This window comes from Parus major, chromosome 2 (genome assembly GCF_001522545.3).
Source record: "Parus major isolate Abel chromosome 2, Parus_major1.1, whole genome shotgun sequence".
Classification (NCBI taxonomy): domain Eukaryota; kingdom Metazoa; phylum Chordata; class Aves; order Passeriformes; family Paridae; genus Parus; species Parus major.
The window spans coordinates 109,407,424-109,425,991 of record NC_031769.1 but is presented as its reverse complement, the minus strand read 5'-3'; the positions used below and the strand labels follow the sequence as shown (position 1 = coordinate 109,425,991).

At 39.9% G+C, this 18,568-nt stretch overlaps 1 protein-coding gene across 1 annotated transcript in view; it reads left to right on the top strand.

Moving 5' to 3' along the window:
• The window catches only part of LOC107200186 (ethanolaminephosphotransferase 1-like), a 56,380-nt gene that overhangs the window by 33,521 nt on the left and 4,291 nt on the right, over positions 1-18,568 (top strand). Inside the window, exons 6-9 of the mRNA XM_015618295.3 lie at positions 2,141-2,249; positions 12,342-12,390; positions 14,446-14,626; positions 17,557-17,739. Coding sequence (XP_015473781.1) covers positions 2,141-2,249; positions 12,342-12,390; positions 14,446-14,626; positions 17,557-17,739 — 522 coding nt within the window. The remainder of the gene's footprint in view (positions 1-2,140; positions 2,250-12,341; positions 12,391-14,445; positions 14,627-17,556; positions 17,740-18,568) is intronic.

Genomic DNA, 18,568 nt, shown 5'->3' with positions numbered 1-18,568 from the left:
GGCTGCAATTATTTTTACTTGCTAAAGACTACATTTATATCTGAAAAGTACTAAAGCTGGTTGATGGTAGAGAGATAAGCAAAAAACTTGGCTATCTTAAGTATAATTATTCAGTTGCACTTAGGAACACTCTTTTACTCTTTTTTTGTTTTTCACCAGTAGTGCCTTTAAAACAGTTTATAACAGGCTTAGGCTTTGCTAATAATTTTGACAATCTTTAATTTTTTGCTATTATAGCTTAGATCAAGGGACACAGCCATTTTCTCATCCTTCCAGCTTTCTAAGGGAGGTCTGCTTTCTCAAGCAGGAGACCTCTTTAGTCTAAAGTAAGTCTGTAGTAAAAGTGATGAGTCCTTAAAAAACAACATACCAAAATTTTGAACCCAAGGAGTGGTTTTTTTTTTCCATATGCTGCATCTGTTAAGAGGCAATCTCAGTCTGGGAGTCTTGCATCACCAAATCCCAGGGCAGGGCATTCCCTGTGAGAGCTCATTGCATCCACACTCCTGTTCCTGGACACACACTGACATCTGACAGTGATGCTCATGACTGCCCTGCCAAAAGTACTGACTGTAATAATGGTTAATACTGGAATTCCTCTTTTATCACTTGCCAAAAAAGTCTGTTCAGGATTCAACGTGTGAGGGTAAATTCAGGCTCCATCAAAGCCAGTTGGAGTTCTGCCATTAACTTTGATGGGGTCGGGATTCCATCCGTCATGTCTTGTGGGTAATATAATAAAATTTTTTCAGGAAGCCAAATGTTACCTCTGATGCAGTGGATTGCAAAATCCATTAAACATGTCCTTCACTTAGACCAAAATTTGACTGTCTTCAGTGGCCCAAGACATAATGGCACTCACTAGTGCCTGCTTTTCCTTGCTGCAGATCTGTTGTGCTGCTTGTTCTTGCAGAGGTAATTCAAACATCCAGCTCCACAATGCAAAATCCAAGCAAAACCTCTTAAAGATCTTCATACTGACAGGGCAGGAATCTTGATTTCAGATACAGAGAAGTAAGTGAAATCAAATGTAATATTATCTATGTGTAATAGAAGTTTAAGTGACACTAGCATTCTGCTCTTAATCAGTGATCTTAAAACGCCTGTTAATTAGCAAAGAGGTTTTCAGTGTATCTTTGAGTTAAAATTTAATAGAAGACTAGAAATGTGCTTGTTGAAGCTCAAATGGAGGAAACACATAACATAGAAAAAATGAGTATTAAAAAACCTAAGTAACAAATAGTAAAATCTGTAACACAAGTAAAGCTGGAAACCATTCTTCATCCCAGAGTAAGAAGCTGCATTGGGTGGGAAATATAAAGGTTACTGAAAGCTACTTGGGAATAAATAGAGGAATATGCAATTTTCTAAATGGCACTGTAATGAACATTGTAGTTTTAATTTAGAGCTAGTGTAGCATGAAACATACAGCCCCTTATGGGTCATATGGCAAAACTGAACAGCTGAGAGCAAGGCAGGCTAGAGGAAGAGAAGGACAGCAGCCCCTCTGGCTGGCTGCTCCTGAGCCTTGTGTATGTCTCCTTTCACTCCTAATGACATCTACGTGATTTCTTTACAAATTAAAAATCAGGGAAGATGTCAAGATTTCACCTCCTTCCCATTATTTTTATTTCTTCACATTCCATTGAATGTTTTTATTATTTTTTATAATTATTTCCGGTGAGCTTAGGGTTTTTCTTTCCCCAGCCCCCCCCGGTTATTCTGATTTGATCAGTTCAAGGGGCAGAGCTGCAAAAATAACCACATTGCTAATTCTGAAGTCTGTATCCAAAAACAGGGAAGTGCATGGGCAGTGGGGAGACCTGGCATTAACAGTGGATTTAGGTATTTTGAAAAGGTAAGTCAGTAATACTTACCACATACAAGCAGATGCACACATTACCAGGGAAATTGCTTGCTTACCATATTTCATACATTTTAAATAATTCTGTTGGTAACCCTGCAAATTGCTTCACTGCTTTGAAGTAATTGTTTTGCCAGGGCAGAAGAAGGTAAAGTAGGGACAGGAGGTGACTAACAGATTTTTATGTTTTTTATTTTTGCATATGTATTAAGATGGTAAGTGAAATTCTCTACCTTTAGATGTAAATGACTGAAAATAATTTATTTTTTTCTGTAGGTGTTAATAGCAGCATATCTGCTCACTGGTACTGTTGGTGTGGAGGTCTGGCAGAAGCCTTTGCTGTTTGGTTATTATATTACAGATGTATTAGTTATCCTGCTTATAGGTAAGTGTTCACATATATGCAAAAGTGTACTGCTTTTTAATTATTATGATTTTATATTTTTTTATACTTCCCTCTTTTTTTTAGTTTTACTTTTGTAAGTGTTGGCTGGTCCAAAAATACATGAATAGAGATGATAAAAAGGGTTAATACTGGAAAGCTCTTAAAAAAGTAGGTAATTTTTGAAAATTTTTTCCTCACTGAACTACTATATGCTGCACACAAATAATACAGAAAATACTCCTTATCTGCATGTGCAGTTCAGTGCAGTGTGCTGGCTGGCTGGGCTCCCAAAGTCTCAGGAACTCCTCATGTCACTCAGGTAAAATGTCACTTACATTTATGTATACTCTGAGTTTAATGTTTTGGCCTGGAGCACACTACATTTTAGTTCCAAAACATTATGAACAGAGGGAATGAAGACATTATTTAAATAACCTTAGATGCACAAATGTAAATATGAATAAAAGCCAGGAGGTTTCTAAGCTCTTATTTAGAATTCTTTTGCTAACAGAAGAGATTTATTTTTCATACACAGCAATAGCCTATTTGGTCATTACTGGATTCTGTCAGTGTAGTCTGAAATGAGCACTGAATTTATTTTGACTTCTATATTGAGACTGAGAACAAGAGCAGTTACATTTTAATGAGTTAAAAATATAGAAGTCTTAGGTGAAAATCTGTGTGTGCAAAATGGCTTTAATGTGTTGCTTGAGAGGTGAAGAAATTAGCATACTCATTTTGGAGATTTTTATATGACCATAAAAGTGGTGAGGACACCAAAATATGTTTGTGTTTGACACAGCCACTCTAGGCTTGCATTCCAAGAAACATCTTCTGCCCTTGAGCCAAAGGGAGGACTTGGTTATAGGAACTTACCCCATGTCATCTCGATAGGAGCATTTTTCACTGATGTGTGCTCTCACCACCCTCTCCCTATGGCAAGGCTGTCAGCAGGCACCACCTCCTGCCCCAGCACTGCTTCCCAGAATTCCTAGATTAGAAAGGACCCTGTGTTCAGGCTGTGCTTTCTAATGAGCTGTGTGTGCAAGGACATGGTTTTGTGCTTTACCCAGGGTATAAAACCAACAGTGGGTGACTGAGATTATACAGTCTTTCTCTAGTCAGACCTGATTCAGGCACTCTGAGGAAAAGAGAAAGGAAGGGGAAAAAGACTGGTTGCCATTTCAATAGTCAGTGAATTATTTGCCTTTGACAGAGGTGTAGCTGTAGACAGGGAATGATTTGTGCTCTTGAAGCAGCAGTGGAAGCCCAGGGGAGATGGATGGTATCTCACCCAGAATGGGCAGGTTAGGGCAGTGTTAGTTGCTAGCAGGGGCCAGCCCACTGAATATACTCATTCTGTGCTAGACACATCAGTGCTTGGTTCCTGTCACTAAGACACATGACAGCCCATCCAGGGAGTACTCTGATGGCTTCCCTTGCACTTGGGAGGCCATGGATGAAGGTTTAATTCAAACTGTTCGACATAGTAGGAGTGTTTGTGGAAGGGGAGCATTTCAGCATTATCAGATCAGCAGGCGTGAGCACTCTGTTTCCTACTCTGCCAGAACCAGCTGCAAAGCAAGGCATGATGGACTGTTCCATTAACACTAGAAAGAAGTACTGCTTCTGTCTTCTGTGGTATGCTTGTATGAATGGATTTGTGAGCACAGAAGAGTATCTCTTCCATCATTGTCCCAAGCAGACTAGACTTAAATAGGAGCCAAAAGGTTTCTCCAAAAACCTTGTCTCTAGCACACTATCCACAATGACAACTTTTTCAACTTAGTTGAAGTTAAATATGGGTATAAAGCATGCAAAATAATAGTCTTGGTCAACTCTATATTACAGAATCATCATAGTGCCTAGTAAATCTCTTAGAAACAGACACTAAATTTAAATATAAAAATAGTAGAATCCTTCCACTAAGGGTGATGCTGGTCCAGAAGGCACTGCCATTTCACATTTGCATCTCAGCTCAGCAGTAAGGTGGTTATCATTGGCTAGCTGTGTGCAGTGACTAGGGATATGTTAAGTTTTTAGAAGCTTGTGGTAAATTGCAGGACCCCAGTGTGACTGCAGAAAAAGCACCTGTCTAACCTACACCAAGGGCCAGGAAGATTCAATTATTCTCTCCCTTAGAGAGACTGCAGCAAGTGTGTCTTGCTCAGCCAGAACCATTTGTATCTGAGAGCCCACTCTGGCTTGCTCAGTTAAATGCCTTTGTGGCTAGTTAAAAACAAAGTGGGCCTCTGATGCTTTTTACAAGCTAGTTTCCCAGGATCCTGAGAGGAGCAATTAAACCACAAATGGCTGTGCTTAACCATCTGATGGCATTTAGTAGTCACTAGTGGTCCTTTTAGCAACAAACCTGTAGCTGCTCCATCAATACTTGGCATTTACTGTTCTGTACACAACAGGAGTTCAGCTGCTGAGCCGTCACTTCTCCAAGAGCAGCTGGGCTTTAGCTCGTACCTTCTGTGGTGGGAAGAAATCCAGACAAGATGCACAAGAGTGTTTTTCAGATGTCTTTCCTGGAGTTTTCTGAGAAAAAAAAAATACCCCATGTATAACCTAAGGATGAACTCTGTGAGAGCACCTCTTCAGAGGAAGCTGTGGTATCACCAGGTGACACTCACTCATTGAAAATAATGGAGCTTTTATCAGGTGCCAGAACACACAGAGATATACATGAAAGTGCAGCGATACTGGTGTTTAGATTAGATCTTTTAGGAAAGAGAGCTTTATGTATGTTCCTGGGAACTGTCTGGCACACTGAACACCTGCAGGAAAGCCAAGTCTTGAGCGGCTGAGCAGTGACCTCAGAGGACTACCCTGTGAAACAGAGAAACTTCAGCACAGTATTTTATGGGAATTTGTCAGCTACCCAGCAAACATGATCCCGTAATTTTCACTGGCAGTGAATGCAATTCCATCCTTCAGCTCCAAAATACACACCTAGCTGAACCCTGAATCAATGAGGAAGGTCCTTCTCCTATTTCCAGGGCATGTTGACCTGGCTGCTAGGCAGAAATGCCTTTTCTTTCCCAGCAGGGGAGCAGACAGACCCTTTTAAAGTTATGTGCCTGTGTGCTCATCTGGAACTAATTACTTCTGCACTCATCAGGGCTCCCGTGGATGACACTCCAAAAGCTCTCTTGGGATTTAACTACAATTGTCCCCTAGCATTATCTGGCTAACTAGGGTCCCTTCAAAGGGCAGCACTGAGGTGTAAGCTATCATTTATTTTTACCCCTCCAGGGCATCCCAAGTGCCCAACATTCCCTGTCACTGTGCTATCAGGTTGAGAGCAATATAAAATATTTACAATAAGCATTTTAAAGCAGTCAGTTCTGCACATAAATTTTAGTACCACAAATGATGCTGTAGAATTTGTAAGAGGATTTTCACTGACAGGTAGGCATCTGTAGTTCAGGGAGCAGCATTACTAATTGATGATGGTTTCTGTCTCATGTTGCTATTAAATGACCTGTAGGTGCATGCTCTGCATGAAGCATTTCCCATGTTTGGGACCTTCATACTTGCTCTCTATGAAGATTTTATAATGTCTAATAAAATTTGAGTTCAGGCTACAATCCTTTCCTCACGGGAGACATGCATCTTACTGGAAATTTCTTTTGGTATATTATTTGTTCAGAATTGACTGAGGGCTTGGAAGCTGTTGTGGGATGTACACAAACAAGCAGAGTTAGCACATCAGCTTTGCTCCTTAGGAAGACAAGTTGGAAAAATGATGCCTGGATACACAGTTTCCTGCTACTTCTCAGTATTAATTGCAACCACAAGAATAGACTTTGTGGGGAAAGGATCACTTAAGCATGGAGTGGGTATGTTATACTTCATTAGTGTGTGGCACATGGGGCAGACTATTCTGTAATCCAGATATGGTGTCATGTTTGAGTCCACTATGTGTGGTCAACAGTGCCCAGATCTGACTACTGAAGCCTGTGGCAAAATTGAAACAAGTTTTCAAAGTTCAGGTTTGCACATGAAATGTGAGTTGAGTATTAACATCTGTCAGAGATCTTAAACTTGAACTTGGTTTTTGGGGCCAAAGCATTCAGAAGGTTTTCCTATGATGTGCATGGGTTTGGGTTCTATGCTGACTTCTATGAGTGTTTTCCTTGAGGGTCACTCTTCCCTGAGCTACTTAAGTACATAAAATGAGGAATGAAAACATAAATGAGTGGACAATAGCAGCAAAAAACTAACGATGAGGTAACATTTAAAACATGCCAATGATTTGAATTCCATCATAGTGGGAAAGCACAGTTACTCCCCTAAAACAGTGAGTGCCTTGTAGTTACACTGTGCTGCATCCTGTGTATCAAAGGAGGACACACAAGTCCTTGCCATGGGTGTTCATACAGCAGCCTGCTCCTTTTTCCGTGTCAGAAACTGTTTAGGAGGCCACGGTCAAATTATGAGTTGTTTCTGCCCCCTACAGAATGATAAATCATTCTGTAGTGATTTCCTATAGTTCCCATTGTGAAGTGGCTGATGGTTCTCCCCTAGTGATGACTTGCTGAATGATTAAACGTTAAGTTCTCTGTTTTCAAACTGTTATTGCTCCGACAGGCTTTGACCCGTCCTGTTGGAGAAGTGTGGTTAACATGAGTTGGCTTCTACGTGTCTGTCACCAATTTAACATTTATTAAAGCATTGTTGTGACAGATTGCACGAGGCTCTGTTAAAGTAAAGGGTGTGAAATACTCACCTGTCACTTGAGATATATTTTTAAGAAGCCACTGAGTTCATGTTTGGAGTAACTCATCTGAACCAGTCAGAACAATAACCCAGAAAAGCAGAGCCTTCAAGGCTGGAGGCAGAGCAGTGTGACAGGATGCTGATTACAGGTGGGAATGAGTTTGGTGGTGTTAAGATGTGAGGAGTCATTGCAGGGGCTCTGGGAGCCCCAGGAGAAGGTCAAACAAGGGAGCTTGGCTAGCAGAGTCCTTCTGGAAGCCAGCCTTGGCTTTTCCAGTAGAGGCACTGTTTCTCTGGTGTTCAGTTCTTGCTGTGCCCACAAACAGTGATGTGTGAACAGAACTACATCAAAGAAGCAGCTACATCCATAAACTGATTCTTCAGTCTGTACTAAATCCCTCTGAATGCTAATTGTTATCTTACAGCTCAGTTCAAGATAAATGCTGTGTGTACTTCCTTAGACACTGAAAATAAGGTATAAAATCAACAATGTGATAAACACATCTGTTTTTAAGAAGCATGATAAATGCATAACTCTACAATCTTTATACTCAAGAAATGTCTTAGATGCTAAACATTCAAAACCTACATCAACTTTGTGCATGAAGACAGTGTTTATGTTTACCTTATGTTTCTGTAATCTCTGTAAAATCATTTCATAGCGTGGATTTTGGGTGTATTTTTCACCCTAATGTATTCAGCCTTTACAGACTCAATTAAGTCCATATATCATACATTTGTTTTCTAAGGTTTCCTCCCCCACAGCTACTAAGTGGTTTTAAGTTTGCCATTTTACACACTAATAAAATAAAATGTTTTTTTAGTGGACAGCTCAAAATGCAGTTATGTGGTTTGCACAATTAAAAGAGTTGTCTGCTCAAGACATGCCTGAGAAGGTCACACTATTCTATAAAAAGCTTCTGTTCCAGTAACAAGTGCTTCTAAAATGTTCACCTTTTGATGAAGCTTGCTTCCAGGCACTGGTCAGCACGTTAAACATTCAGTGTGTTAAGTTATTTTCATGTGTCTAGCTGTTCTAATGTGCAAGGAATTTGGAAAAAACACAATGGGAAAAGCATTTAAATATTTTTTCAAGCTAATATTGAGGCCTGGATATTTTGAATCTAATTTTTCTTGTCTGTTGGCTAAGAAAGGTAAATGATAACATCCCATTTCTTTATTGCAAAGACTGACTATGATGCATGATTAATCTAGAGATGGAAAGGCCAAGCAGTGTACTGAAGAAGGCCATACAGAGGTGTGGGCAATTGAAGAATGAGAGAGGATAGTGACAGTATTTTATTTGTAAGCTGAAATGCAAATACAATCACCTACTGTTAGAGACTTGGTCAGCTTCTGTGATATGCCCAGAAGGTCTGCACAGATCTCTTCCCTGCTGCCCAAATGGAATGAAAGATCTGGGGAGTATTCTTTTTAGGGGCGTGGTACTTTCCTGAACAAATTCACACAATTTCCAATGCAGTGTTCACCTAAAATTACACCCCTCTATTGCACTGTCTCATTTTTGAATTTTTGAATTTTTAGCTATCAGGAAAGCTAGTTCTTAACAAATACAATTTCAGTGCTTCTTTCAGGGCAGTTTAAGGGTGATTCATTTGTCAGGAACTTATGACAAAGTGGGTTTACAGTAGCAAAGATAAGCAGATAGGGAGAAGATAAGCAGAGAAGGTTGTCCTTCCTTTGAAGCACTATAACTTGTTTAGCAGTTTAGGTGTCTTGGAGTTGCTTTGTTTAGCAGTGTTTACAGTCTGTGAGGTTTTGTGTTTTCAGAAACTACCTGCATCAGGCTGTTTGCTTTGTCTGAATGCCGGCATGGAGCTGTTTGGTACTGAAATTGCATTTTCTGGGACTGACAGTAGTGTCAGCAGTTTGTTTCTGGCCATACCCTCTCTTTCTCTACAATGACCAAGTCTGTATTTTGCAGAAATGCCTGAATTGAATCAGGTACAACACCCACAGTAATTGCAGCGTGTCATGGAAACAACCTGTCTGCTTGCAGGTCTTCTATAGTCTTTAAATTTACTTACATGAGCATTTAAAATGCCCTCACATAATTAAAATATATTACTGTTAGTCCAAATAACATAGGTGACGAAGTACCATGGCATCCATCGTGTGCTAGCTTTTTAAAATTATTGTTTGTTTATTTGGCTGTATCACACAACATCTTATTGGTTTGGAATTGAATTTGACAACACTAAATGAAATCTAATGTTGAGCTTAAGATTGATGGGAATTACCTTTTGATCTCTTCTATATACATGTATATAAATGTATATAAATGTATATATATGTGTGTATATATATATATATGCACACATATTTATATGCATGTCTGTGTATGTATCTGTGTGCTTTTATACATATACATATTTGGAAAACAAAATAATGCTTTCATTTCTTCTCTTGTGATATGTCTTTAATCCTGAATTTCTAAATGTATTGGGATTTGTTTGTTTGTTTACGCTTATATTTGGCATTTTTTAATATGGACAAAATAATTCCCAATAAAGAGCTTTAAAAATGTTTATTTCTCTGAAAAGGGAGTCTACATTGTGCAACACAGAGGACTGACAATAGGATTGTACTTAAATCCGAGGATTTGGGCTTGATACTTTCAGCCTACACAAGAATTCCCTGTGTATCTGTGCCACCCATCTGTGCTTTGCTATTTCTGACTTTAATATAGGTCTGTGTTCTTACTGTTGGGTCTCAGATTTTGAATCAGCTGAAGAATAGGAAAATCCTGGAAGAGCAGTGTATTACTTCTAAGAATGCTTGAGGAGTTCTATTTTCCCATGTGTGTTAAAAACATCTAATGCATTGAAAATGGATTTTTAAAATAAAATATTTACTTTTAGGACATTAAAAACAAAACAAAAAAATAGCTCCACGATCATCACTTGGGCAGTGCCTGGGTGGCTGAGTGCCAGAGAGCCAGCAGTGGGTTTGCTTTCCAGGCTGCACCTTTTGTTCCTCAGAGCAGCAGGGAATGGCAGCAATGCGGATGCAGCAGTTTAGCTCCTGGGCACAAAGGGATCCCTAACGCCAATTAAGAAGCAGACTTAATGAGTACCAAAAGCAGCCCCCAAGCCAGGCCTCTTTAACTAAAAAAAAGATGGGAAAGCAACATGTTATAGGAAATGATGGAATTCTGAAAATTCCATAAGAAGCGGGGGAACACCCTTTGCTTTCCCTGCTGCATCCTCAGCTCTCTTGCTGTGCTGAAAGCAAAGCCGTGTGAAAATACAGGGGAGTAACTGGTGGAACTGCCCCGTTTGGAAAGTGGCTTTTTGCTAGCTGGGGGACTGTTTGTGGTCAGTGTGTTATTTCTAACTAAAATGGCACTTCATAAAAATAACAAATTGTTGGCAACCATTGCTCTTTGAATTCTATTTCTAGTTCTAGTCTCTATTTCTGTTCCTCTCAGTTGCTTTTCTCCTAACAAATCAAACTTCAGGACTGCAGCAGGAAATTTAGATTTAACCTCAAGAGTCAGTGTTTTGTCTCATGTCTGCTCTAATGTGATACAGATGTTGGAACTGCTGTACGTAACTCAAGATTTTATTGAACTAGCGCTCCCTGCCTAATAGAAAACATAGCTAACTGGAGTGCACATTAAACACAGAGCACTCTGAAGGCACTAAGCCCGAGAGTTTTAGAAATATATTGACAAAATATTTGGGATATTACTTCAATTGCACATCCTTCAGCTGTTTGATAGCAAATAGCTGTCTATCGTGGTTAAGAAGCAGAGCTCTAAATTGTTTTAAAAAGCAAATCCAAAAAGTAAACACGAAAAAAATGCAATACCTGAAATTATTCACAGGCTGGCTTTTATGTTTTTTTCCAATTCTTTGTTTCCTTCTCTTTAGCAGATAACCAGAAAGACTGGAGAGATAGATTATCTATTGCATCCCTTTTTACTTCTCTTTTCCAACAATCCTGATCTCAACTATTCTTTCATGTTTAGTTTTCCTTCTCTTGAGTTACCACTGTGGCCAGGATGCAATATTAACACTTGGGTATGTCCTTGATGAGGACTGAAGGGTAAACACTGACATTTCTCAAGACACTGCTCTGTCACGTTAGCCTCAGTAAAAAGTCATCTGAATCATCTCTTTACTCATTTTCCTCCCCTGTGTTGCTAATAATGAGATTAAAGTTTTCTACTTTTCTGTACAGGCAGCAGAGTGCTTCTTAAATGAAATGTTTTAGGTCAAAACCAGAAAGGCTAACACATCAGAGAGCTTTTCTTGCCCATAATAAAATAGGAATTATGTATTAATTTAGTGCAACACACCCAAGTCTCATGCCCTATAATAAAAAAGCCGTGGAGAAATATGCTACCCAGAGCAATCTCCAAGCAGTAAACTGACCAGGGAAAAGTCCTCAATACACAGAAAGTGAGGGGGAAAAGTACAAAGCAAAGAGCTCTACAGGGAACGATGTAAATTTAAAAAAGTGATGTATATTTTCACCTAGTTAGGGCTGACTCATACGGTTGTTTTGGGTTTTTTTTGTTTGTTTGTTTGTTTGTTTTCTGTTTCAATCTCAAACTTCCACTCATTGCTGAAGGTCTTCTTTGGCTCTTGGGTGGACCAGCCTATTTTGGACGTGGGTGTTGGAGTGGGTACAGCTGGGTCTTCAGGCAGCTCAGGGGCTGCTGGCAGCTGTGCTGATAATACCAGCAGCGGTACACAGAGACACAGAGTTAGCAAAGGTGAAACTCTTGTGCTTTGTGGGTTAAAGCTGAGCTCCAGAAACATCACAGCTGTGTTACAAAAGAAGTAAAAAACCCCCACTTGTTCAAATGACGGATATGTCATGAAAATTTATTAATTCAAGCTATTGTATTATCAAAACGGATCATTAGTAGACCCTTAATATTTTGAACTATAAACTTATTTCTCCAGTAATGTAAACAGCCTAGCTTGAAGTTCATTATCTTTCTATATTCCACTGGAAGGCTTTTGGTGCTAGACTTATATTTTTCTAGATAACAGCAGCTCATGAAAAGTAGGGCTCTTCTGGGTCCAGCAGAGAAGCCTGCATGAAAAATAACTGATCCTATCTATTAGCTACATCAGAATTTTTATAAAAATTCTGGTCTTGTCACTCATTACACAGGAAATTCTGTATCAGAAACTATTTATAGCAGCTAGGTTTTGATAAAAAAAGAGAACAGTTTTGTTATTGCCTAAGGCCCCAAACTCAGTTCATATCCTGTAATGAGTACAGGAATATGAAATCATTTTTAGAAAGCCCACTGGGTCTGTTGTCATATGAGAAAACTCTGAGGTCATCAGTGTTGAATTACGTATTAATGTTTTTCTCTTCCAGGCTTCAGTTTGTTTCTATCATTTCCACAAACATTATACAACATTCACAGGTAAGTTAATTTACATTAAATGAGTTCTATCACCTCCTATCTAATTTTGTATATTTAATGGTTTCCTCATTTACAAATAAATGTAATGCTTGAAGTAGCCTAGCTTCTTTCATCCAGATGCTGTCCTGATCATGTAGTAAAAGGTTTTTCTGGTGAGTTTTCAGAATCTGACTGGTTTCTTTTTCACGTTTACAGCTCTCTCCTTTTCCTTTCACTTGCTGTTCTCCAGGCAGTCTCACAGTAGTCCTGCACTGATAAAGGCCCTGTAGTAAAAATCACTGCATTTTGTTTGCAATCAAATGTGATTTGTAACTTCTGCCTGTGCTGGGTGGAATTCCATAGCTGACCATCCTGCACTCTGTGAAGTGCTTAATTGTCCTCCTGGTCCTTCTGTAAAAGTCTCCTCTGTATGAAGTCTGCAGATAATTGCTATCAGATGTAAGCTAGGCAGGTGGCAAGCTGTGATTACATCTAAGAACTGGCTTGCTGCACCCAGGAATTTTATACACAGTTAGTTTATACTCCAATGGCCTATTTTTATTAATGCTGCCTGCCTTCCACTAGTATTTGCTAGTTCATTTCACTCATCTGTCACTTCAGGTCTCTCAGGTCCTAAGTGTCCTGGAGGAGGGACTGTCACTGTCTGTCTTCAGGAATTAGTGGAAACCAATATTAACATTTAAATTTTGGAGAGACTGTAAGACCATGGACCATATGTCATCTCTCCTACACAGCCCTTTTTGTGTGGTGGTACTCAGTGTAGTTACCAAGAGCATGCACAGCCCCGGGTTTGGGGCAGGAAGTGTGGGAGAGTTGGGAGATGTGGGGCAGGAAAGGCTGAGGACCTGCAGAAAGGCTGGGCTGTGGGGCAGGGGGCTGGGAACCAGCTGTGTGAGGAAATCTGGTTGGGGCATGACTGAGAGGAGGAGGGAAGCACCTTGTGCATGTCAGCCCCTGGCAGCAGCAACCTTCACCCCAATGAACATTGAGGGTTTGGTTTCCTTCCTTTCCTGTCAGGACTTTTGTTTAGTGTTTTCCTTTTCAAGTCATCCCTTGACATAGTTCCTCTCAAGCCTTCCCCTGGGTTTATCGTTCCTCTGAAGAGAAGAGCACAACAATTTTAAACGACCAGTCAGGTTTGCTGGAATGATGCACACACACGCTCTTTGGTGATGAAGGATTTGAGTTTTCCAATCATCTCCTCTCTTTCTTCATCCTGATGCCTGTTCTCAGTTGTTATTTTAGGAGTAGATTATTCCTTTTTGGCATGAGAAAGATATTTCTTGGATTTTTGTCTAGCTGCTTCCATAAATACATATGTTCAAAGATTTTAAACAGGACATTTCCCAGTACATTCCAAACACAGAATCACTCTTCTGAACTAGCTGGATGAAGGGATGGTTTAGCGGTAGTGAACTCAGAGTTACCATTTCCCTAGCTGACAGAAAATGCAATCATTTACTGCCTTTAAAAAACAGCTTAAAATACCCTAGAAAACACAATGCATCATTAATTTTCCTGTACTCTAATTAGCCAAAAAGCTTCCCCTTTAGGCTGTACTTGGGCTTAAGCACCTAAATCCTTATGTACAGGATCGTCAAGCAGCATCACCTCCAGACCTAAACAACAGCAATACTTGCCAGCCATGTGCTTAACTGCTGCTTCTGAAAACGTGGGGTGTGTTGATTGAAACAATTTTACGTCTCATGTTAGAAGCTTCATCCTCTAAAGCCGTGTATTTTGAATTCACAGCATGTCTGCATACTTGAGAATACTGCAGCTCACTCTGTGTGAGTTTACTGGTCCATTGCCAGACAGTGGTGAGCAAGTGAAGCTGATCAGGAATTATGTGAATAAATCAGTATAATTTAACCCCAGAAATAAATGTTATTTGGGTATAATACAATTTCTTGAAAAATGTCTGGTATCTAGCACATTTGCACTGGTTGCGAGATGAATTCTTGGGGCTGAGTTTGTTCTAGAATTTGAAGTTACTGTGTAGAAATAGAATGTATAAATTTACTTTATCTACAACATTACTGTATTTATTTTCAGAGCACATTTAAAGAAAACACTGAAGAATGATTCTCTCTATGAAGGACTGCTACCTCTTGTGTCACCTCTGTTGCTGTTCATTCTTCTTACAGTCTGGGTGGTTTTATCTCCAAGCAACATATTAGCAAAGCAACCCAGACTCTTTTTATGGATGGTTGGGGTTGCTTTCTCCAATGTTATTGTGAGTATATTTGAGGTGATGGTATTATTTAGAGATAGCTTTCTATTTCTCTGTGAATGAGCAGAAGTGAGCAGGAAATGTAGCTAAAATCAGCAGTCACACAGATCTTCTACCTCTGTCTCATAAAAGCACACCACAAACTCTGTGTCTAGACTCTTACAGTACTGAAATACGTCCTCTGCCACAGTGTAACGCTTTTATGAGGGTTCTGGTTTGTTTTCTGAGGGTTTATGAAAACCCTAGGGATGCCTTACTTCCAGAAATGTAACAGATACTCCCCAACATACAGGCAGAACTGGGGACTTGTCAAAGTAAAAGAAAGGTCATCACTGGCACAGATTTACTAGCAAGAGTGGAGGGCTTGTAGCTTTCCCTTGCTCGTGTGTCCCTTAATGTGGTACATACATTCCAATACCCTGCAGTTCAGCTGACCCTACATTTTCCCTTCACCATTTAGAAAAAGGTCATACCACTGACAGCGTGCTTTAGGGAAAGATGTGAAGAGCTGTAGAGGCCTCGTGGTGGCTCTCTGCTCACAGATTGCTGTGTGCCACATCATGGTGACCAGTTTCCCCCTTTGATTCCCAAGAGACAACATAAACCTCTGTGCAGTTCTAGCACAGGCAGCTAGACAGTAGTGCTGAGCCCTGCAGGTAACCCAGGGCTTCCTTCTCTGGGGGAACCCAGGAGAGCAGCCAAGCAGAAAGGTGTTCTTGCATTTAAGCAAAAAATACCCTAGAGGATAGTGACTAGTGTCAACCTAGGAAAATAGTCTCCAACACCATCTAAAATCTTGCCACTGAGCAATGCTGCATCCAGTTTAAAAAGTGAAAGGCCTAGAGGTGCCTTGCTCTATGAGACAGATCTTCAAAAATGAGAGGTTTTAAAAGAGAAAGCATAGTCCCTTTAGAAATCTGAATTCAGGAATGGAGAAAAAGTTATAATTGTGATGTTTGCTAGATGTATCCTATAAATGTACATTTCTGAGGGTCACCAATCAAACAGTTCCATCTTAAGGACTTAATCTCACAAAAACGAGTTGCTTTTCAGATGTGTAAGTTTTATTGTACTCATTATTCATTACGTAATCTACCTCTTTTTCTTAAGAGAATAGGGAAGATTCCAAAATGAGAAATACAATTGCTTTATGCCAGTATGGAAAATGCTTTCAGAGTTTGGCAGATGGCACATTCTGCACATACATCTTAACCAATCAAGAGTGATTGTGGCAGGATGCTTGCAGAAGAAAAATAATAAGGCAAACCAGAAGTTTCTTTACAGGCTGCGGTTTATCAGACACGGAGTACAACACATATTCTTCAAGCTTTGTTTTTTCTTTTCCCAAAAAATACATTGCAATGTTGGAGGCTCATGTGAATTAAAAATGTATGCATGTTAGCTGAAAATTTTAACATTTCAAAAGCAAGCATTAAAAATGTATAGGTGTTAGTTGGAATTTGTAACATTCTAAACTGAAAATCAAGCCTGTATTTCCTTTCACTTCTTCTGGTCCCTTAGACACATTTCTTCCAGCAAGGCTTGTCATGGCAATACTTTTCTTCTCCATGATAGCCTGACACATTGGGTTTCCATTACCTGTTCTGCAGACCACAGACTTGCAGACCATGGTTCTCTACCTGCCAGACCTGGAACTTCTCATGCCTTTGGTCTCCCAAATATATAAGTATAATAATGGTTTAAAACAATGTGAAATCCAACCTATGGTCAGGTTCAGTTATGTAGTCAGAAAAATTATAGCTTATAGATTGCTTTAGCAGTTTCTGATACCCTCTAGAATGATTCCCAAAGGACTCATAAAACCAGTGTTATTAAAAAAATTCATATTCAATACTGAGAATGTAAGTGAAAATATTAACATTAGGTACAAAAACTTACTTCTTCCACTATTCAAAGCTAATTATTTTTTCATGGTTTATTTTTGCATTCTTCAGCTTCCACAGCAAAGGCAGTAAAGCTAGTATTTCTTTCCTATGGTCAGACTCCTACTGCTGCTGTCATAAGATTTCAGGCACTGCACAGGGGATGAGTTTTTCATTCTTCTGCTGTTTTCAGGATACATAAAATCTATTTTTAACCACATTTCAGTTCTGAGTGAAACTTAAATCAATAAAATATTTCAGATGTGACTAAATTCCTCTTCTTTTTTGTAACGGGCATGTTATATATGAGACACATTTCTTAAGAAGCCTAAACCAGACAAAACACTTCAGTGTGCTTAAGTGCTTTTAAAATACTGAATTTCAAGTCAATTTGTCTCATTATGGTTCCAGAACTCAGTAGAATTAAGCTAATTGCCTTCAGTTAAACCATGCACCATATATTAATTTTTTCTGCCATTCTGAGTGGGATCCCTTTCTTTGGGCCCCCAGCCACATCTCCAGGGAGCCCACTGCCATGATGGAGCCAAGAAATTGGTGTTTTAGTACATAAAGGAGTGCTAGAAAAGCAAAACCAGGATGTGAAAATGTCATATATTGTCTTCCCTCCCTTCTATACAATGAACCAGAAGATATTTCTGTGAGGCTGCGTGGTTAAAATACCAGCAGTCTCTCCCGCTGATTAAGTGGTGGCACATTTGATTTGGGATCGCAGCTTTATGATCCCCTGTGAAAGCATAAGGTGGCAAACAAATTCCCCTTTTGTGAGGACGTGCTTCTGCTTATCAAGTGTATCACACACAAGACGGTCTCCAAAAATGGTGTATTTTAAATTGCAATAATGTCCTCTAGACCCAGTGAGGCAGAGAGGTGTGAACCTGTAGCAGCAGCTCACCAGAAACAAGCCTCATTTTGAACTGTAGCCCTGTTTCCCCCTCACCCAAAGCAACCCACGGAGAAAATGGAAGTACTTTTCCTGAGACCCTTGGAGCTGGCCCAGCACTTCTCACCTGGCCCCTTTTGCTCCGACAGTGCAAGGTGATCGTCTGCCAGATGAGCAGCACCCGGCCGGAGCTGTTCCACTGGTTCCTGTTCCCGCTGGCGCTGGTGGTGTACGCGGCCATCTCCGGGCTGCTGGGCTGCATGGAAGAAGCGGTTCTCGGCGTGTTCACCGCCCTGCTCACGGCTGCCCATGTGCACTACGGGGTCTGCGTGGTGAGCAGAGGGCTCTGGAAACAGTTTCTGGTTGGGGCATTGCCTGGGAGTCTGGATCTTTTTGTGTTGGGGTTGTTTTTTTATTTTTTTTAGTCCTGTGTGTTGTTTTATTTAGTCTAAAGTTGAGAAAAAGAAATCAGTTTATTGCAGGCAATGCCTTTTTGCATGTGCAGCAACTTCAGTGGCTTGAATTATTCCAGTGTAGCCAACTGGTTTTGGCTTTAAACACATCAAAATTATAATATTTATGGAGTGGTTTTATGTAGCAGTCGACCCATGTGGCATGAATGATTCCGCCCCTCTTTTTTTGCCTTTCTTCTTCCTAAGGTCACTTGACTGAAAAAATAGGAAGGTAAAATGCAAAGTGACATAAATAGAAATAATAAAATAAGGTCAACTTTGCTTTGAATCTGCAGGCAAAATAGATGTCCCAATTTTTTCTTGGCCCTCTGCTAGCATCTCTCAAGCTGGTGACACGAATAGTTTTCCAGTTCATTCAATCTCGCCAGCACATTTTTGTGTCTGCTAGATCTGTCTTATCACTGTCATCTGAACTACTGCTTAAATTAAGTTTTACTTAGTTGATGTCCACTTTTCTAAATTGTCAAACGATCCTTTAGCAACTGCTGTAATGGTGTTAGCTTTTAGATAAAACATCTTGCATGGCAAAGGTCTCATTTCAGAGGGAGCTGGTCAGCATTCTTTTATTTAAGCCACACCACTGGGATGTAAGGATTTTTCTCTGAAAGCAGCCTTTTGTCAGCAGACATTGGTGGCATAGTAGTTTACCTGAGCATCCAACATGGGCCTGTTGGTGGAGATCAGAATG